The 21940-nt window shown below is 42.8% G+C and overlaps 2 protein-coding genes across 2 annotated transcripts in view; one reads left to right on the top strand and one right to left on the bottom strand.

Annotated features, from left to right (window-relative positions):
* The first annotated feature begins 813 nt into the window (after positions 1 to 813).
* LRIT2 (leucine rich repeat, Ig-like and transmembrane domains 2) lies at positions 814 to 7458 on the top strand. Its single transcript, XM_033148089.1, has 3 exons — positions 814 to 1043; positions 1388 to 2169; positions 6645 to 7458. The coding sequence occupies exons 1-3, from the start codon at positions 928 to 930 to the stop codon at positions 7442 to 7444; spliced, it is 1698 nt and encodes a 565-aa protein (XP_033003980.1). The 5' UTR covers positions 814 to 927; the 3' UTR covers positions 7445 to 7458.
* A 7860-nt stretch (positions 7459 to 15318) lies between these two features.
* Positions 15319 to 21940, bottom strand: part of CDHR1 (cadherin related family member 1) — a 52183-nt gene continuing 45561 nt past the window's right edge. The window contains exon 17 of the mRNA XM_033148780.1: positions 15319 to 16749. Coding sequence (XP_033004671.1) covers positions 16201 to 16749 — 549 coding nt within the window. The 3' untranslated portion in view covers positions 15319 to 16200. The remainder of the gene's footprint in view (positions 16750 to 21940) is intronic.

Genomic DNA, 21940 nt, shown 5'->3' with positions numbered 1-21940 from the left:
GTTCCATAGGTCCGTTCTTAACCTGAAACTGTTCTTAACCTGAAGCACCACTTTAGCTAATGGGACCTCCCGCTGCCGCTGCGCCACAAGAACACAATTTCTTAACCTGAAGCGTTATTTCTGGGTTAGCGGAGTCTGTAACCTGAAGCATATGTAACCTGAGGCATCACTGTATTTTTTATCTTGTCATTTACACCTGGGGTGTGTTGTATTTCCAGAGATGGTTTAGCAGAGCCAGTGCAGCAATGTGGCTATGAGCTAGAAAGCCCCTTGTTTAAATCTCACCTTAGCCTTATACCCCTCCCCCCAAGAAGCCTATATATGTTCTTCCCTGGTCTCTTATCACAGGCATGTGAAGATTCCCCCTCCACCAGGCATTTGGGAATTAGATTGAGATTCCATTTTTATTTTCTTTCATGACATTCTATTTTTTTTTGGGGGGGGAGGGTAATTAATTACATTTTCAGTGCTATTTTTCTAACCATGTTTGGCGCCCACCTGAGAGGTGCCAGAACTGAGTTATGTTGAGTTTCGGCTGAAAAACAGGCCTGTTTATTCTTATATTGGGAACTTGTGTCATGCTGAAAGCTGGTCTCTAAACAGTTTAGAGTTAACTTATCAGTTAACCATGGGCTTCCTGGCTGAATGTCCACTGCAATTTCCTTTGCCGTATTCTATATTCTCATTTCATCCATTGAATTAAATATAAATATTACTTACGGACAGATTCATAGCTACCTAACAGAGCAGTTACTTCTTGCTACAGTGATGTTTGGAAAAACATGTGTAAGAATCCATAGGATCCTGCCAGGTCTTCAGAAGCAGCTATCCCTGCGTCAAAGAAGATTACTCCTAATAGGATTTGCTACTTGGGGGCTGTTGTTCTGTCTGTTGCAAAACCTGCACAGTGTTTACTTCAGGAAGAATATGGATCTCATCTGTCATGCATGTCTTCTTCTGCTGCTGCTTTTCTCTTATGGGACAAACCCAACAGTTTCATCTTGTGTCACAGGATGCACCTGTTCCAACGATAACTTTGGAAGGTAAGAAACATTGGTAGGACTATAGAGAAACTTGGGAACAACAAGTAGTGACTGAATTGTGCCCAATGTTGCTAGTATTTTGTTTTTGTTTTTAATTCTGTTTAATTTCAAGTTCATTTTTAGGGCATGATTAGTTTTCTGAAATAGTAAGTCTTCGGATATGATGATACAGTAATAGCGATGTTAATGTACTTTTGTTTGGGTGTTAAAACGAGAAAGATGAAAATGAAGCAAGTGCATTCTTAACAGTGTCATAAAAACAGAAACCTTCACTTTGCTGTCATTCCATGTAATGGATTAAAACCAACTAAGCAATATGTTAACTTTGCTGATTTGCTTTCTAGGAGTTTGCTTTGCATGTCAACATCATTGAGAAAGATCCCTGAGGGCATCCCTGAAGATATCAAAAAAATTAGAATAGAAAATTCTCACCTAACAGAATTGCCTCGCGGGTCATTCTCTAATGCCAGTGCCTTGGAATATCTTTGGCTTAATTTCAATAACATCACGGTCATGCATCTGAAAAGCCTTGAGTACCTGAAGGATTTGGCTGAGCTGAGATTGCAGGGGAACAAGCTGACTTCAGTACCATGGACAGCGTTCCAAGACACGCCAGCTTTGAAAATACTGGATCTAAAGCACAACAGGCTCGATGTCCTTCCAGAACATGCTCTCCGCTATCTGCCTAGCCTGACCTATTTAGACATCTCTTCCAATCAGCTTACTGTCATCTCCAAGGATGTTTTCTATAACTGGCCCGTGTACCAAAAAACCCAGCAGCTGGAGAAGAAGCTAGATGCTATTTCCAACGCGGTCTTGGCTTTGCACGACAACCCATGGATATGTGACTGTCGCCTGCGAGGGTTTGTCCAGTTTATCAAATCTATTAGCCCACCCATCATTCTGATGAATTCTTACTTAACTTGCTCAAGCCCCAAATTCAGAGCAGGAAAGTACTTTCATGAAGTGGAGCTGAATAACTGCATGAAGCCGTTGGTATCACCCTCTGAGCCGAATCCCACTGTATATGTTGGGCTGAATGCGACCTTGACCTGTCTGGTGCAGGCCAGCCCTTCCCCAGCAATCTGGTGGACCTATATGTTAAAGCACCTACGAGGATTTAATGGTAAGCATTACTCCAAGGAAAGTTATATTGATTTGTCTCTGAACTTCTAGCCAGGGGCTGACTGCAAACTAGTTAAGCTGAGTTAGCCCATTGGATTCAATGAGACTAAAGTGCCTTATTCACTTTTTTGTGAATGGGCTGCCACTTACCGAATAGAAAAGGTGGGTGAAACGTGAACAACCATTGTGTGATTATATGAGTAAAGCCAGTCAGATTCTGCTATTGTTAAAAAAAATCATGTTGATTTAGGAGGGCTGAATATTAGATACCTTCACCACTAGTCCCTTCCTCTGCCTATTACATCCATATTCCACCTTTCCTCCAAGAAGCTCAGGATAGCACAAATTGTCCCCTCCCTCCGTTTTGTTCTTACATCATATCTGTGAAATTGACTGGCAAAGGGATAGCAACTGCACAAGATCACCCAATGAGGTTCATGGTTGAGTGTGGCTTTGAACCTGGGTCTTCTCAGTCCTGTTCGATACAACCAACTGCACCACACTGGCTCCCCTCTATATGAGCAGGAGGCTGATGAAACAAGTTTCGGTTTAGATGTCCAGAAATCTCTCTCTCTGTGTCATCAAGAGAAATATGATTGTCATGATTTCAGATTGAGGATTATCATTTGAGTTAGGTTTTGTATGCCCTGCCTTCAGTTGGCTATATTATTGAAATTTTATTGTTGTTTACTTGTTTCTCTGGTTCCATAATATTTTTGGGGTGGGTGGGTGGGGTGGAATTAAAACAAACACAAACATACTATGCCTGGATGGATATGCTGAGCTTCCTGGATGCTCACATTTATTATGACTTGCTTAAAAATACCATCCTTTGGTTATGAAACCCATACCACGCTGACTTATGGAAGGAGCATAACTCAGTGGCTGACCACATTCTTTGAACGTAGAAAGTCCCTGATTTAATCCTTGGAAACTCTAAGCTAAAAGGATCAGGTACCAAGTTATCCCTGCCTGAGATGTGAGAGAGCCACTTACTAGTAAGACTATAATGGGGTAGATGGGTGAATAGTCAGACCAGATATAAAATAGCACTCTATGTTCCTTAGAGTACATCAAATGATTTTAATTGGACTGCTCCAGTGTCAATGAATTGCTGAAAATAGCTAAATATATCCACCATATGCCATGTGCTTTCTCACATTTTCTTTAAAATGTCTTAACGGGATTGCCAAGTCTACTCATATTTCCCTTCTCCCAGACCCCTCCTCACATCCTCATGGTTGGCCCATCACTGGAGCGCCATTTTGTAAGCTTTATTTTAACAATGACTGCTTTATATGAGAGCCAGTGTGGTGTAGTGGTTAAGAGCGGTAGACTCATAATCTGTTGAACCAGGTTCGCGTCTCCGCTCCTCCACATGCAGCTGCTGGGTGACCTTGGGCTAGTCACATTTCTTTGAAGTCTCTCAGCCCCACTAACCTCACAGAGTGTTTGTTGTGGAGAAGGAAGGGAAAGGAGAATATTATCCGCTTTGAGACTCCTTCGGGTAGTGATAAAGTGGGATGTCAAATCCAAACTCCTCCTCCTCCTCCTCCTCTTCTTCATCTACTGTGGCTTGCTTCATTAGTAATACTTTGCTTATTAATTACTTTATACATTGGCCATGGTATAGTATCCAATAGAAACAAATTGAATTGTGGGCTTTGAGGATAATCCGGCACAAATTAGCCACAACTGCATTCAGCTAAAATCAATGGAAGCCAAATTGTTCTCTCTTTACCTTTCTTTCTTTCTCTCTTTCCCTCCCTTTGGTTTCTTACCTGTGCTTTCCTCTAATGCCCTGGGATGACTCACAAAAGCTAAAATACTATCACAAAACAATAAATATAACCCACAAACCTTAAAACAACAGCAGCAATGCATAAGCTACAACTAATGATACAATTCACAGGGAGGACGACATTAATGACAACATATTTCAGTTACAAAAGGAGAGGTGCCTCATAAATAGCCAGTGAAAGATGTACAGTGTGCCCCAATGGGAGGGAAGTTCCATGGTTTTGAGGATACTTCAGAGAAGGCCCTGTCACGAGTCACCACCCTCACACCACAGAGGGCTTCATTAGCCACAATTAAGCCCCTTCCATTGTTTTTGATAAGACATCATTGTTGGCAAATTTTTGCTGGACTGTGACTCTTTAAGGCTTATTTGATCCTGGGCTTTTCACATGTCCATTTACAGTGGTACCTTGGGTTACAGATGCTTCAGGTTACAGACGCTTCAGGTTACAGACTCCGCTAACCCAGAAATAGTACCTTGGGTTAAGAACATTGCTTCAGGATGAGAACAGAAATTGTGCTGCGGTGGTGCGGCGGCAGAGGGAGGCCCCATAAGCTAAAGTGGTACCTTAGGTTAAGAACAGTTTCAGGTTAAGAATGGACCTCCAGAACCAATTAAGTTCTTAACCTGATGTACCACTGTACTGCTTATGCATATCTGAACAGTGTATAAAACAAAGGCAAGAGTTAACAATATCAACCGAGCAATTCTATACACTTATACTCGGAAGCAAGCTCCATTGACTTCAAGAAGATGTACTCCTGCATACAACCGAAGGCTGCAACCCAAAGTTCCAGATGGAGGCAGTAGGGCTGAATGGAGCTGCATTTGAATCCCTGCTGCTTGTGCCAACCATGGCTGAAGTTGACGGAGCAGGGTGGTAAAACGGGTGATTCTTGCTGTCCCAATTCCATGCTGCCACAGAAGAGAGTCCTGGGTTGCCCCATTGCATCTTCCCTTCCCACAAAGTGACCCCATTTGGGGAATTTATGGTGGCTACCACAGGCGGGCATATAACCTACCAATTGGTAGCATGTGTTAGCAAGCAGAAACCGTAGCAGCAGGGGCCCCCTAACAGCAAAGCCTTGTAGAGCTGAGTGGAACCAAGTGGAAGGAATCCTTTGCCACATCCTGACCCCCTCCAAGCCAAAACCGGGGGTGAGGATTGCTACAGCCACATTAGAATTTTGCAGGCTTACTATATTGGCTAAATTGCATGTAGCTTTCCTAAACCGATTCCTACAGGGCTGGAATTTTCCTAGGCTGGACTCAGCCTTGAAGTAAATTATTCTAGACAGTTGAAATGAAATTGCTTCAGCTATATATATATATATATATATATATATATATATATATATATTCCCATAGGTCTTAATTGCTTCTTTTGCAGTTCACCTGAATGGTTGTAGCTATAAACAGTGACCTTGATTTGATTCATAGACCTTATGGAGAGAAAAGGAAAGTCTCAAGCAGACGGTAAAAGAGTTCCATATTATTCTGGCATTTTGGGGTCAGTTGCCAACCAGTATGGATGACTGCTGCTCTGTTGACTTAAAAATCCTGAATGACACTAGGCATTTCATAATTTTTGAAGTTAGGATTTGCCACTGTGCAGCTACTTTCGGTCAAGACCTGCCACGTCACATGTGAGATTTCTATGATCACTGGATAAATCCATGTTCTTTATAGCAAGTGCTCTTGGGTCCCCATGGTGTATGAAATGTACAGAAGCTGTCATTTGCTTGATCACTAGGTGATAATGTGCACTAAATAACTGTAGGGGTATCTGAGGTCTTCTTCATCCTGTGCCCTTTGATGGCGCCTTCTCCCCCACCGTCTCCTCTCTTGGTAACGAATATGATGAGGTCTAGTGGTGATTGTAGTGAGGGTCCCATCTTGCTCAGAAGGTCCTCAGAGAATAACAGGATCAGAATTCCAGAGTCCACAATCAGGCAAGACTGTTTTAAGGCTAACAAAAATAAGGTGCAAGCTTCTGGGTTTCCCGGAACTCTTCATCGAAAGCTTGCACACTCTTCCGACGTTTTTCATGGCATTGCCCTAATATGGAATTTGCCGCTTTTCTTATGGGCTGACACAGCTGCCTTTCAATTTGGGAAATTTAGATTTGGCGTTAATATTTTGTCTAGTATGATATATTTCAAAGATCGTTCTGCTTGGACACTGACGTCCAGCTCTGAAGGCCTTCTGGCGGTTCCCTCACTGCGATAACTGAGGTTACAGGGAACCAGGCAGTGGGCCTTCTTGGTGGTGGCGCCCACCATGTGGAACGCCCTCCCATCAGATGTCAAGGAAATAAACAACTATCTGATTTTTAGATGACATTTGAGGGCAACCCTGTTTAGGGATGTTTTTAATGTTTGATGTTTTATCGGGTTTTTAATATTCTGTTGAGAGCCGACCGGAGTAGCTGGGGAAACCCATCCAGATGGGTGGGGTATAAATAAATTATTATTATTATTATTATTATTATTATTATTATTATTATTATTATTATTATTACCGAAATAATTTCGCTGAAACCATTGCAATTTTTAAGGAATTTTTGCACATCTCTATGTTGTTCTGAGGCTTGGATCATGCTGTTAAAACATCAGGGGAGCTAGAGTGCTGGTACTACTAACATGTTTGTCCTTGTTCTCCTCCCCCCTCCCTAGCATCCACCACCCATATTAGTGAAGATAGAATTAAGTCAGAATTGATTATTCCTTCCACCCACCTTGTGGATGAAGGCAATTACACGTGCACAGCTGCTAACTTCCTTGGCAACACCTCAGCCACAATGATGCTGAAAGTTCAAGCTCCAAGGGTGGCGGCCTCCTCCTTCTCTTCCTCAGACCCAGGTGAGAATTCATACATCGATGTGAGGATTGCCAAGCAGACGGTCTATGGGATCACTTTGGAGTGGTACAGCTTGACAGAGAATCCAGGAGAAGCCTGGTATACCCTCCATTTTGGGAAGTATGATGACTCTAAGAAAGACATGATATACATTGGCCCCGGCATCAATACTTACTCTGTCAACGACCTTCTCCCTGCCACCAAGTATGAGGTGTGTGTTACTTTGAGGAACCAGATGCCTCAAAAGGGGCAGTGCATTGTGTTTGTTACAGGAAGTGACATCAGCGAGCTGGAGCAGCGGGAGAAGCTCATCCATATCATCATCATTGTATGTGCCATGGTGCTCGCTGTCCCCGCCGGGATGTACGCATGTACCACCGAGACCAGGTTTAATTGCATGGAGAAATGTGCCGACTTCTGCCGCCAGAGCAGGAAAGGGCAAAATCTTCGGGCAGCTAATAAAGAGAACACGTTTGACAGCTTGCCAACGGGCAGTGAAGAGGGGCTATGCCACCGAGACTCCAATGACGACAAGAGAAAGCTGAAGGCTTGCGAGGACAAGGAGAAGGCCAACAAGCAGAAACCCGAGCACAGAAATAGTGCTGATCTCTATTAGCTGATCTCTAAGCACAATCCAATATTAGATAACAGAAAAGTAAATATAGAAAGACTGATGAAAATATCTCACACATGTGGACAGTAGGGTTTCATGATGTCAACAGGTGACAAACATACAGAACAGAACTTCTGAGGCCACCGAAAACCTACAGCAGTTGAAGTTGTTGGAAGGCAAGAGAGGAATGCACAGGGTCATCATTTTAGCAGGAACGCTACACCTCTGTCAGCCTTCTGGCTGTAATTTTTGGTTAACAATGCAGGGGATGGATGGAATTGTATCGCTTGTTGAACGAGCATAGAGTATGATCTATCAATATACAACCAGAGGGTTTTTCTAGAGGCACATCTGTAATTTAGATTACTGAATAGTTTTAGGACACCTCCACACCTTTCCTTCCCATTGTAGCTGCTGGTGATAGCTTTTTTTAAATGAATGAATGAATGAATGAATGAATGAATGAATTGGACAAGTTCAGAAATAGGACCTTAGCAACAACACTGGTCAGACCAGGAGAGTTTGTCCAAGTGCATTTAAAACAAGCAAGGTAGTGGAGATTTCTAATTCAGATTAAGAACTCTTCTGCACAGAAGTAACTCAGCAAGACCGAAGCTGTTAAAGAAATGGAAACAAAATGGTTTTCTTAAAAATGCTGTGTGTTTGTTTGTTTTTAAATCGCGTCAGTTCAAATCTGACTTCAGTTGTATGTAACGACTATTGGTTCCAGAAGTAAACATGCATCTCTACCAGCATGAAAAGAACATTAAAGAACATTTAAAGCACATCCCTAACAGCGTTTACCCTTAACTGAGCTACAGTTCCTAGCATAATACAGTTACCATGGTTGTTTGGGGGCTGGGATCTGCTTTCAATGTCTGGTATGTATGCAGCTTTGGTTAGATCCAGCAGGCTCTTGTAGATCTCTCTTACTGGTTAAAGTCGGCCATAACTTTAGATTTAACTTTATTGTCGCCTTCTAGTGAGCTTGCAGTAGTAATTTTTATCAGCAGCACAAAAAGTTAGTGGCGTCTTAGTTAATGGCGAAATTAGATAACAGAGCTTATCGTACAGAAACCCCATTTGCTGCTAAAATGAAGTGATACTTAAAAGTATAAAAATATGGGTGTTTGGGAGTGAGATTTTTGCTGTTTAGAAAGAAAGATGTGCCCACATACCTGTATACAACCAGCCACACAAGGTACACACTGATCACAACAAGGATTCTTAGTTGTCTGCACAGACCAAAATCCAATGTCCATAGAGAAAAGATGCCAGTTTTAGGTCGTCCTCCCCCCCCCCGGCAGTGGGGGGGGAGGGGAGGCTGGGGGGAGAATCCTTAAACTGGCAAATGATACGTGGGGAAAGGATGAAGCACATCTCTCTCTAGGGATGGGTGAATTTGTCAATTTTGGTTCTCTCAGCTTCTCATTTTTCCAACTGATATTCAGTTCTCCGCATTTTGCAGCAATGCAGGTTAAAAAAAAATCTCATGAAAATTCATTGTCACTTTAATGTGAATTTTTCCCTTAAAAACTACACTTTTTATACACAGTGTTGATTAATGTCAAGCTTTGCAAGCAATCCCCCCCCCCAAAATAACACATTTTTTGGTGTTATTTTCACTAGTATCTTCATTCCTGTGCCCATTTCCCCCTAATAGATGCATTTTTGTAGCACTGGCTGGAGAACTGCACTGCAAAATTCAGCTAAGTGCAAATTTTGAAGGCAGGCTGTGTTTGGGTTCGCCTATTGCTCCCGAATGTGCAGTTTTGATAGATTCAGCTTTAAACGAACAATTAATTGGGTTACTCCTCCATCCCTACATCTCCTAACCAATCAATTTCACACATGCATTGCATTAAAAAAAGGGGGGGGACTTCTCAGATCTTCCATGCCACATCTGATTTTGTCATTAGAAACAATCCAACAATACTTTATTCCCCAAATGTAAAATAATCGATAATAGGACACGAGGGGGGGGAAATGCAATCCATTTTCAGCAGAACTTACTCGCCATCCCTTTTGCAAAGGACACCCAAGGCACTTTACATTAGAAGCAATTAAAATACAAAATAGAAAGTTGCCCCCCATCAGTAAATGATAATTATGTTCATTGAAGCTATTTTCTTTTAAATGTGTGAAATCCCCCCTCCTGAAAAAGGTATATAGACACAGTTGCATACCTGCATGCAGAAAAACTCTGTTATCTACCTGTCTGTCTTTATGTATGTATGTGGCAATTTTGCCCCAGAGTCCGAAACTTTCAATATTTTTTAACTGGGCTCTTAAAAGGTGATGTAGAAACAGTGCTATTTATATATATATGTATATTTTGAAGTTTACTCTTCTTCAAAAGAGTTCAGCATATTTAGTTTAATCCCCACAGCAACTCTATGAGGTAGGTTAAATTGAGTGTTCCAGTGACACTTAATGATGTTCACAACCAAGCAGAGATTTGGCCAAGCAGAGATTTGGCCACTGTTCCCTATGCCATGTTCATAAGCTCAGCAAAGTTTTATATTCCAGAGCTTCTAGAGCAGGCATGTCCAACTGGCCAACTGCGAGGCGTCCCTGGTCAATGCTGGCCGATCATGTGTTTCTGATCGCTCCAAAAAAAGCTCAACAACTTTGGTTAATTCAATGGTTAATCCATTGCCAGTTGGTTTTTTTTATAGTGGGAGTAGATTGCAGTCTCTTGGGAGTTGGACATGCTTGTTTTAGAGCAACTAATTTACAGGATTTCCTTGCTCCTCTAACGACGACCATTTCAACACATTATTACCCCGATCCTTAGATATGACTTTGTTATCTTTTGGATACTGAAAGTGTGTGCGGTAGAAAGAAGTTGCTGTTATCTGGAAACACATGTTTTGAAATAAAAGAAATGGTTTTTCCAAATGCTCCGGTGTTTCTTCGCTGTTGCAACACCTTTATTCATTTTGCACATATACATGTGGAGGTTGAAGGGGAGGGGGCATTTCGAAAGGACACACACCCCAGCAAAAATGCAAGGCTTCAAACGTTAATGCTTCAAATGATTCAGGTGATCATATTGGAGACCAGCTATTAAAAAGAGAGAACAATTCAGGGAGTTCAGTGACCTCATTAAATAGATTCTTTAAAAAAAAGTGGGATGGGAGAGGAGGGAAATGAGCCAGGTTTTAATTTGGCATCTCAAGCATCCTCTGCAAAGCGAAGTGTTCTGAGCATGAAGCACCTTTTGAAAAATGTAATCCCGCTTGACAATTCTATGCCATTAGCTCACGAGAAGATGGCACAAATGGGGGAATGGAGTGGTCGAAATAAGAATGCATAGATCTCAGGCCTGCGGATAAAGTTTTGACTTTTAAAAAACTTGTAGCGCAATGGAAGTTGAATTGATCATGGCTCAGAACAGTAATGGATTTACGTATAAGCTAAACAAGCTATAGCTTAGGGCCCCACTCTCTTGCCCCCCCTCAAAAAAAATTAAAGGAAGAAAACACTGGATGTACATTTCCAAAATATAAGATAAAAAACCAAATAAAATAAAATCTACATACAGCAACAGTGTTTTGTGTAGTGTAGGCTCCTATGATGTAAGTAATGGCCTGCTAGCCTGCTCCCTAAAATATCACTAGTTTGCTCATTTCTATATATAGGGTGCCTACATTTTGCATTGACTGGTTGTATGGGCAACATGTGCAAATGGCTTTAGATACCTATTACGGTAGGTCCATAAATTACCATACAGCATATATTCAACCACAAAACAGCAACAATTTGTTATTGACAAAGGACAGCTGGACATATAAAGGGCACCATTACCTTCAGTAGTTTAGGGCCTTATCAAACCTAAATCCAGCCCTGGCTCAGAACCAGAGTGGGTAGCATTTCTAATAGTCAGAGGGTGACATTTAAGTGCCATGAAAAACTACTTATCCTTATCCATAACTTCTGCATCCTCCTTGCCTCTGAAACCCTACATTCCATCTCACTGTGATCCCCTTTCTCTGCCAATTGCTTCAAAAGGGTGAATCTTAACCACAAAATGTTTAAAAACTTTTGTTGTGGTTGCATGCGTACACCTGTGGAATGTATGTATTGTATTTGTGCTGTGGCAGTGAAATCCTGCTTGTGGGCTTCACAGGGACATCCGATTGGCTATCGTAAGAACAGGATGCTGGAGTAGATACTGGGGACGCAGGTGGTGCTGTGGTCTAAACCACTGAGCCTCTTGGGCTTGCCAACGAGAAGGTTGGCGGTTCGAATCCCTGCGACGGAGTGAGCTCCCATTGCCCTGTCCCAGCTTCTGCGAACCTAGCAGTTTGAAAGCACACCAGTGCAAGTAGATAAACAGGTACTGCTATGGCGGGAAGGTAAATGGCATTTCCGTGTGCTCTGGTTTCCGTCACGGTGTTCCATTGCGCTAGAAGCAGTTTAGTCATGCTGGCCACATGACCCAGAAAGCTGTCTGTGGACAAACGCTGGCTCCCTCGGTCTGAAGTGAGATGAGTGCCACAACCCCATAGTCACCTTTGACTGGACTTAACGGTCCAGGGGTCCTTTACCTTTACCTTGCTGGAGTAGATGGGACATTGGCCTGGTCCAGCAGAATCTCCTTATATCCTTACAATTAGGTAAAATTACATACTAACTTAATGTACTAGGATAAGTTCGCACTGACATTTTCATGAGGACTTTAAAATAAACAAAAAACCGCAAACGCATTTGGAAATGTGGATAACTGAACCTAAGGTTGGAAAAATGAGAATCTGAGAGAAGCCAAAATCAATGGATTAACCCATCCCTAATTGTGACCTCGGGACCATAAAGGCACTGAAGGCCAAGACATCTTCGCCAGTGGCGAAGGGTTGTGAGAACAGGATCTCACCTATTGATTTGCAGCATCAGGGGAATTTTTGGGCAGGAGGCTTCTAGCAGAATCTGGGCCGGATCTAGGCACATCAAAAAAAAGTTTCAGGAAAATGCATATTAAACCTCATGATGGGAAATCGCGTAGCCAAAAGATGGAACTCCACACCGCCATCTGGTGTCACAGTGCTATAATGCATTTTAAACACTTTTTATTTACTACCGGTAATGTAGCCGAGTCCCTGGATTGCCTTCCGGCATGGAGCACTTGCAATGCTGAATGCGAAGAACTGACAGGGGTAACAATGGTCAGAACATCAAAACAAAGCAACAAATGCATTTTACAAGTTTTTATTAACAAAAACATTTGGAACGCAGTTTACTTAGTACAGAACAACTGCATTCGGTTTGGGGGGTGGGGAGTTGCACGATGTAAAAGAAAAACATTTATCTCTTAATTATGTTGAAATCTATTAAGTCTAATATTGTAAGTCTTTTCTTGAACATGATGCTGAGGGTTGCCATCTTTTCAGCTGCCAAAGGATGGGGCAATACAGACGTTTTTCACGTCAATGGGCAATAGCTGCTCTGGACTCCTTTACTCCTCCCATCTTGTTCTAATTCCAACATTCTATTGCTAAAACCTAGCTAAAACCTTGCGGTACCTTAAGCACATTTTATGGCGCCATCTTTAGCATAATCAAATGTGCTGCTCTTCAAGGTTCCACTGGGCTGTCTGTTGATTTTGCTACAGACTAACACAAATACCGCCCCCCCCCCAACCCCCTTCCCCAAACCCTGGCAAAATGCACAAGATGCTTTTTGTGGTTCCATAATTTTTCCTCCCTCAAACACATCATTTAAAAATAAAATGGAGTACTGATTCAAGTTTGTTTGTGCACAAAATGTTGATTCCATAAAACGTATATCTGCAATAGGTTTTCTGCATATGATACGGACAGATATATTTCAAAAATATGAACAATCCATACAGATTACAATCGGATGGCAGCCGTAGAGGTTTTCTTGACACCCTCGTCGCATTGTGCAATAAAACGCTGTGTTAAGAAAATAGCAACGCAGACAATTCTTGGAAGCTTTTGGTACCTCAAAGAGAATCTGTTTAAGTAGGTTCAGAAACAAAAAAAAGGAAAGCTGTTGCATGATTTACAAATCATCCCATGATTTGGATGTGCCCCTCTGGGTGTAATATAAGAAATGTGCCTCTGTCTAAAGCTATTTATGACACATATACTCAGCTCTTCATCTGAAGAGCTCCAAGCAGCTCACATATAGTTCCTGGGAGGCATTCCTTCCAAGCCATTACATGGCCAGACCTGGTAAACTTCAACAATAGGACTCTTTCATGTGCCTTCAAGCTATTATCTTCTCCTGTGACTATTCATGGAGATCTCATGTGGGGGATTCCCTCGGGAGCGAAATTTACCAAACTGAACGGAGGGACATTTTGTTAATCTGGTTTAGGGGTAACCAATGTTGCGCCCTCTGGATTTTGCAGGGCTACAAGTCCCAACACCACTGACTATTATTATTATTATTATTATTTATATTTGTCAGCTGGTTTTCTTGCAAAGCAGATGAAAACAATAAAAATCGAAAAACACATCAGCACAGGCTAAAAACCTAGCTAAACGAAAAGGCAGGGATACAAGTCCCAATCCTCCCCCCCCCCACCATGCCACCCTTAAGATCATTGGCCCAAAATGGAGGAATGGAGAAAGGGTTTTGGCCAGTGCATAAAGCTCGGTGGAGAAGGTGCCAGGCCTGCTTCCTTGGGGACAGCAGTCCACAAGCAAAGGGGGCGCCACTGAAAAGCCCCTTCTTGCATTGTCACCCTCTAAATCTCCCATGGAGGTGGCACACAAAGAAGGGTCATGCTGGCTAGGACTGATGGGATTTGGAGCCCAATAATATGGGGGACAGGGCGGGGCGGGATCACGTTGCCAACCCCTAGTCTGGTTGAACCAGACTTTGCCTCCTTCGAACACCCTGATGTTCCTTCCCAAAATGAACCCATGAAGTCACCATGAATTGCTTTGATGGCAACGCTTGCTTAGAACTAGTAAGGAATCAAGTTAGGGCCACCAGCAAGCCAGTCTAGATATGCAGATATGCAGATAGAGTTAGGCTTCCCTCAGCCTTGTGGCTGTTAGAGCCAGGGGAAGGTCAGGATATGTGGACAGGTCTGTCTGTGTTACAGCTCACCTGTGCACCAGTCACAATGGGTGAAATGGAGGAGGTTTCAAGAAGAAAACACACACAACCCCCTCCTATATTCCTCGGTTGGCAGGATGCAGCATGAAAGCCTTACATCATGTTTATATCATTATATCATCATCATTATATCCTTATATTACATCATGTTTATATCATTATATGGCACTACCATTCCACATGATACGATTTTAAGGGATGTTGCTACATTCCTTAAGTGGCCTCAGCTCAGAAGTTTATCTAAATTGTGCTGCATCTCAAAATGATGCAGGGCTGCAAGCAACTTCTGTCTTTCTCCTGTTCACACCTTTTCTTTGCCCAGCTCCACTCCAAGGCAGTGGTGACACCAGGTTTGTCGTTTAACTGCCTCGTTTGTAGTAATTTAACACCAGGGGAATGTTCAGGTTGTCCCTCTGCAGCACCTTAACTTCAAATTCCCATAAACACCGGCATTTTAAACATTCAGTGGTTAGGATGCTCATAAAGCAGTAAAGCACTGTTTTGCAGCAGTGTAGGGAGCAATTTTGCCTTTTATAGAGAAAGAACTCTTGGTTTTTCCACTCCTCCATAAAAAGTTTTACGTCACTGGTCTGTTGCGATGAGGCATATCACATAGAGACGACCCGACTCTCAATAATACTGAGTGTGCTGAAAACATTCCTGTTTTCAGTATAACTCATCTGCTTACTTTATGGACAGAAGTGGCTCTGATAGATTTTTGTCAACCTATCCTGACTTGTCATTCAATGCATGTGCCCCAATATTGTTCATGTTACCTGTGATTACCTCTCACTGCACACCTGTGAACAGAATCAGGGTAAACACAACTCTCCTTGCTGTCTGTGTTCATTTCAGTCCTGAGAACTGCCTCCTCCCTCACCTTCCCGAAGGTGAAAAAACTGGATTGCAACTAGAAATTCCACCACCCTTACTGGGAAAGTGATGCTGCATGCTGCTGGCTGTCACCTCCTGCCATGATCCCTCACCTCCTTCCTTTCTCATTCAAGAGATTTTCTTGGACAGGTTAGGGCAAATTGCATCATTCACACCTCACATTGGGGCATGTCCATCTGTATGGTTGATGCCTATATGATTGGGAATGCTGTCAAATTCCAGCCTGAGTAAATCCCGAGTTATGGCTGGAGTAGAGCAATTTATAAGGTCAACCAACATCTGAGCTGGACCCTGGAGCTACTGAATTTCAGTGAGTGGCATGCTAGGAGATGGGGCAGCTTGTTAGGCTTACTTGGCTATTCCTTGAGGACTCTGGCATGAGATATTTTAAAACGTTCAATATTTCAAGCTGAACTTTAAAACAGATTACTGGAAAGCATTGGCCAGATACAGAACAAATTGGCATCCTGAAATTTGCAGCACACAAACACACAAGCAGACTTTGCGGCGGGAACCGGTATAAAAATACTGCAACAAATGCGCACCACATATTACCATAAAGTTATAGGTGAAACAATTGTACCGGGCGATAGGATATGTACCGGCATGTGATCCGGGCAAATGGATGCGAAACACCGAGAAGAGATAACGAGTGTTTTCAGCTTGCGGGGAGATGGGGAACTGGTACAAAATGCAAAATAAGAAAATCACACCATGTACCTGGAATGGCACACAGAAGACGCACTCCACATGCAAGCTGTGGGGAGGAGACACTAAATGTGAGGGCTTGCTGCATTTCTCATTTCAAACCTCTGCTTGAGCTCCGACACCAGGGCATTGTGAGATGTGCAGACCACAGCACCTTTCTTCGCCTGCTTTTTAATAATCTTCGGACTCAGCAATCCGGATACTGTGGGGACCCTCCAATCAGAGACATTAGTCTTGAGCGCCGGGGCTGGAGGTAGGGCTGGAGCAGCAGGTGGCGGAGGAGGAAGGGGCACCTGGAAGTTGTTGTTGCTGTTCTCATTTTGCAGACTCTTGGTATCCTCTTCAACGGCAAACTTCTCCGCAGCATTGCTGGGCCTCTTGAATTTCAGCCACTCCATCCTGATCGTCCTGGTTGGTAGGTTCTGCCTCTTTTTAATGATCCGCCTCACGGGCATGATTTTGTTGGATCTCTTATTGCGCCAGAACATGGCGGTGGAGATTAAGATGGTGATGGCCACCATCACCCCCATGACACCAGCTAGCACTCCTAAGGCTTTCATGGGGTTATCTTTTGTTTGCATCAAAAAGGCAGCCATAGGCCCTTTGTGAAGAGTCTGTAAAAGAGTACAAAGAGAACATGGTGACTTACCTCTGGGGCACAGAGAGAGAGAGACTGCGCTTTCATTTGTCCAAAATATGTGATCCACACCACCAAGCCATCTCCAATTTGGCATCCGAAATTCAGATTCAACACTAAGAAGGCCAACTGCAGCAATTAAGTAGTGGGGCCTTTCACTCAGGATGTGGGGAGTTTTGCATCATTCCTATGCAATACTCTATCGTCCGTCGGTTGCAAGTGGAAACAAAACCACTGAATTGTGTAGTCAAGGACATACCCATACAACAAACTGGTGACAACAGTCATTCCCTATTCTCTGAGGAATGCTGGAAATTGTAGTTCTGTTAGAATAGACACCAGGGATCCCTAACCAGGCAGAGGGCCTTCTCAGTAGTGGCGCCCGCCCTGTGGAATGCCCTCCCATCAGATGTCAAGGAAATAAACTGACTTTTAGAAGACATCTGAAGGCAGCTCTTAGGGAAGTTTTTAATGTTTGATGCTTTATTGTGCTTTTAATATTCTGTTGGGAGCCGCCCAGAGTGGCTGGGGAAATCCGGCCAGATGGGAAGGGTATAAATAAATATATTATTATTATTATTATTATTATTATTATTATTACCCATAAACTAAAATGTCTCAGATTCTTTGGGGAAAGCTATGACAGTTAAAACTGGTATCAAATCGAGATAATTTCAGTATATATCCATAACTGGAAGGTGTTCATTATGCTTCAGATTTCATTTCAGAATCCCCCTAAATCAAAGCAACGCTTTCAGAGAAAATAGTAGTAATAAGATTTTCTCATCCTATTGATGCATCTTCAACTGAAAACATTTTGAGAGTGTCAAATTGGTTTTTTAAACAGCAGAAACTGAGCATGTTCTAGTACTCTTTTACAGACATTACAAAAACAAAACAAACCACTCCAATGCTATGAGGTAATGAATCTGAGGTGAAGAGACAGGCTGTTTGTTTCCCTTTTAAAGAATCCAAAGCTTGATTAAGAGGTAGTGCAGCCTCTCGATATGGCATATTGAGGACAAATGAATGAAAAGTTCATATAGCATTTTAGCACACAGAGCGTTGTGGTGCTCGCCGTTTAATTTTCCTGATTTTGCCCTGAGGATGGAGCCTGGATCTTTTCACACTTTTCCAGTACATGATGGTGGAGATCACCATGGTAACAGAAATGGCAGAAAGGACGCCACTCATGCAAATCCCAAATAATGTCCATGGACGTTTCTTGAGGCCTAAAATATAGGACCTTACCCTTGATTTGATCTGAAAATGTCAAAAATAAGAAAACCAATCAACCTGTGGACCACCGTCATAAAGGAAATAGTGGGTTGCATCCAAAGTAGTGCAAAGTACCTCATTCTGTCAGTGCAAGGATGTCTGCTTGTGGGGCAAAACTTTCTCCCCCCTCCCTAACTGTGTTCTGGGATTCCTCCCAACCCTCTGCAACATATTTAGGGAGGGTGTGGGATGAACACAGGCAGAAGAAAGAGGAGGGAGTTCTGTTGTGCAAGTGGAAATCCTCGCACTGCCAAAATACACTGGCAAGTAACCGAAGCAGATAATTTAATTAGACAGAACCTATATGATATCGAGCAACAGAACAATTTGGCCACGATAAGGAAATTTTGTCCATTGTATGATTATTTCCCACCTAGTCATTTTGACACCCTCTTTGCAAAATTTAACAATTCCAAAATACAGACGCGCTTTCACTTATGCAAGATTAAATATACTGCCTTCAGCTGTGCTTAAGGGTCGATTAAAAAATAACAAAACTGCGGGGGAAATGGCTATGCCCATGTGGAGATGGCAGTATTGAATCAGTAGCTCATGTGGTTCTAGCTTGCATTCTGTATAAAGATTTGAGGATTGAGGTTATTACCCCTCTACAACTATCCCTACCAGGTCACTCAACCATTGCTACGGTGTCCTTTCTTTCAGCAGATCAGGATAACCAGGTGACAGCAAAAACTGCAAAAAAAATTTTTAGCAGGGGCAATTAGAATAAGATGTATTATTTGATTATTGCTGTAAACCTCCAGAATGTATGTTTTATGTTTTTACCTCTATCTTCAGTACATTTTATTTTATTTTACTGCTATGGCTAGTGGCTGATGCAAAAAAAAAGATTCTTCTGAATACATTAGTTGGAGAACATCGCCGGACCCTCCCCACTTTAAAGCATAGCAGGGCTAAGAAGCCACTTGCTGTACCAGGATGTTAACAAAAAGTGATTGGGCGGGGGCGGGGGGGATGCAAGTACTAAATATTTTTGAGCCCATCCTCCTCTAATACACGATGCTGGGACAGAACACAATAATAAAATTAAAACACCAAAACACACACTCAGTGTAAACACAGGCAAAATAATAACATCACAAAACTGGTGGTTAAAAGAAGAGAAGAAGAAGAGGAGGAGGAGGAGGAGTTTGCATTTGATATCCCGCTTTATCACTACCCGAAGGAGTCTCAAAGCGGCTAACAATCTCATTTCCTTTCCTCCCCCACAACAAACACTCTGTGAGGTGAGTGGGGCTGAGAGACTTCAAAGAAGTGTAACTAGCCCAAGGTTACACAGCAGCTGCATGTGGACGAGTGCAGATTACAAGTCTACCGCTCTTAACCAATACACTACAAATTTTAGAAGCTAATTTCCCCCCCCCTAAAAATAGTAAGAGAAACAGCAAGGCTTGAAGACGAAAATAATTCGTTCTACGAGTTTTTTCGTAGAGCGAATTATTCGTCTAGCGAAGCGGCAATGGAGCGCTGAGGTTTTCGCGCTAAATAAAAAAATAATCGTCTTGCGAAGCAGCCCCATTGACTTTTTCGTCTTGTGGGGCAGCTTCCGCTAGATGAATGCCGTTCGTCTAGCGAGTTTTTCGTCTAGTTACATATGTGCATGTATAAATACCTTCAGAACAAGACTAGCTTGGTTGGACGGTACCTATATCTAAACATGAAGCAAGTGTTCTTCATCTGAGACCAGGGACTGGAGCCTGAGCTGCAGAAGCAGGCAGAAGATACTGCTCTCTTGAACTGGCAAAGGCAGATATCCAAGTTCCCATTATCTAGCTTGGACTTGGCCAACATTTCCTCCTGACTGTCCATTGTAGGAGACTGCAATCTCCTCACAGGATTGCGACGCACCAGATTGCCAAATCCCGAGACACCATTCCTTTCCAGCATGGCACCAAGTGCTTTCTGACTCCTTTCTTGCTTCCTGCCAGCTGCCTTGATGGCGATAGCACAGTTGCAACCCAGAGGTAATGGTGTGCAGGATTCCAGCCTCGGAGACTGACTACACTGCAGCCCAGGTCAATGGGATGATTATTCTACTGATTTGAATGGTACAGAATCTCATCTTCCGAGGATTTGTGGAGCAAGCCACAATCAATGCATGTTCTCTTTAGCTGCCTGAATAAGATTATCTGTTACACACTTGACTCAGCAGTAAGCGTACAAGAGAAAAGCATATTGATCGCATGAGGCACACTTAATCTGAGTCCCATTTCCTCAGTGTCCCTCAGACATCCTAAGTCTGCTTATGTCAAATGCAAAGGAGATGAGGCTGTTAATAAAACACTCAGGTGTGTATTTAATGATACCTGATTTCTCATATGAAAGCTTCCTGCTGCATGCCGTGCTCATTTTCCACATGGCACTAGGATGCTACTGCAATGATATGTATCAGGGCTGGAGCATCCAGAAAATCATGGAGCTGCTTGGCTGCTAATTGGGATCAGCCATTGTGAACATATTTTGCCATTGCTTAAAGAGCTGCACTGGCTCCTGGTTCATTTCCGAGAGCATTATAAAGTGTTTGTGCTCCCTGTTAAAGCTGTATATGGCATGGGATCTGGAAGCAGCTAGCATAGCTGCCTGCTCTACATTCACCTGCCTGTGCACCAAGATCATCTTTGGATGTCCTCCCCCAGGTACCCCACCATCTGTGGCAACTGGGAAGAGGGACTTTTCCAGAAGGCTAAGCAGGCAGAATGGAGGCAGTGAGAGATTTTACTTTCTTGGGCTCCATGATCACTGCAGATGGTGACAGCAGTCACGAAATTAAAAGACGCCTGCTTCTTGGGAGAAAGCAATGACAAACCTAGACAGCATCTTAAAAAGCAGAGACATCACCTTGCCTACAAAGGTCCGTATAGTTAAAGCTATGGTTTTCCCAGTAGTAATGTATGGAAGTGAGAGCTGGACCATAAATAAGACTGATCGCTGAAGAATTGATGCTTTTGAATTATGGTGCTGGAGGAGACTCTTGAGAGTCCCATGGACTGCAAAAAGATCAAACTTATCCATCTTTAAAGAAATCAACCCTGAGTGCTCACTGGAAGGGCAGATCCTGAAGTTGAGGCTCCAGTACTTTGGCCACCTCATGAGAAGAGAAGACTCCCTGGAAAAGACCCTGATGCTGGGAAAGATGGAGGGCACAAGGAGAAGGGGACGACAGAGGATGAGATGGTTGGACAGTGTTCTCGAAGCGACTGGCATGAGTTTGGCCAAACTGCGGGAGGCAGTGGAGGATAGGGGTGCCTGGTGTGCTCTGGTCCATGGGGTCACGAAGAGTCGGACACAACTGAACGACTGAACAACAACAAGCAGGCAGAGCCAGGCTGCCTCCCGAGCCCACACAAGTGTAACATGTAGCCCGCTTCTGAATGAACCTCGTTCTTATCCATTTATGTTCATGGCAGAGGGTTAGATAGCCACCCCTTCTAAGCTTGTGTTTCTATTAGGCAAATATCTTCTGGACTATAGACAAACTTTCGCAAAACCATTGGTGTGCTCTGTCACTGCAAGGATCAGCCTTTCCATTCCAGGTCACAGAAATCTAGGATTACGCATTCTGTCATAAAAAATACCTGTAATCAAGGATAGGGAAAGCAAACAACATATGCACTTCAGCACTCCCCTAGTGAGTATGAAAGAAAGCATTGGCTTATAATCAATATCACTTTTTTTGTAAAAAAAAAAAAAAGGATCCGTTAAATTAAATAGCTTTGGGATTTTTTTTTATTATCACCGCATTGTTTCAAGAGCAAAAGGTTTTTTCGATGCATGAAACCACCAAACCTAGCCGCAAGGCATCCATCTCAGAGGAAGCAGTGTTCTGCTAATTGTGATGGTAAATGTTAATCAAAAATAGGCCTGTTTAA

This window comes from Lacerta agilis, chromosome 5, assembly GCF_009819535.1.
Source record: "Lacerta agilis isolate rLacAgi1 chromosome 5, rLacAgi1.pri, whole genome shotgun sequence".
NCBI classification, from domain to species: Eukaryota; Metazoa; Chordata; class Lepidosauria; order Squamata; family Lacertidae; genus Lacerta; species Lacerta agilis.
The sequence above is the reverse complement of the archived record's forward strand: the minus strand, read 5'-3'. Positions and strand labels throughout refer to the sequence as shown.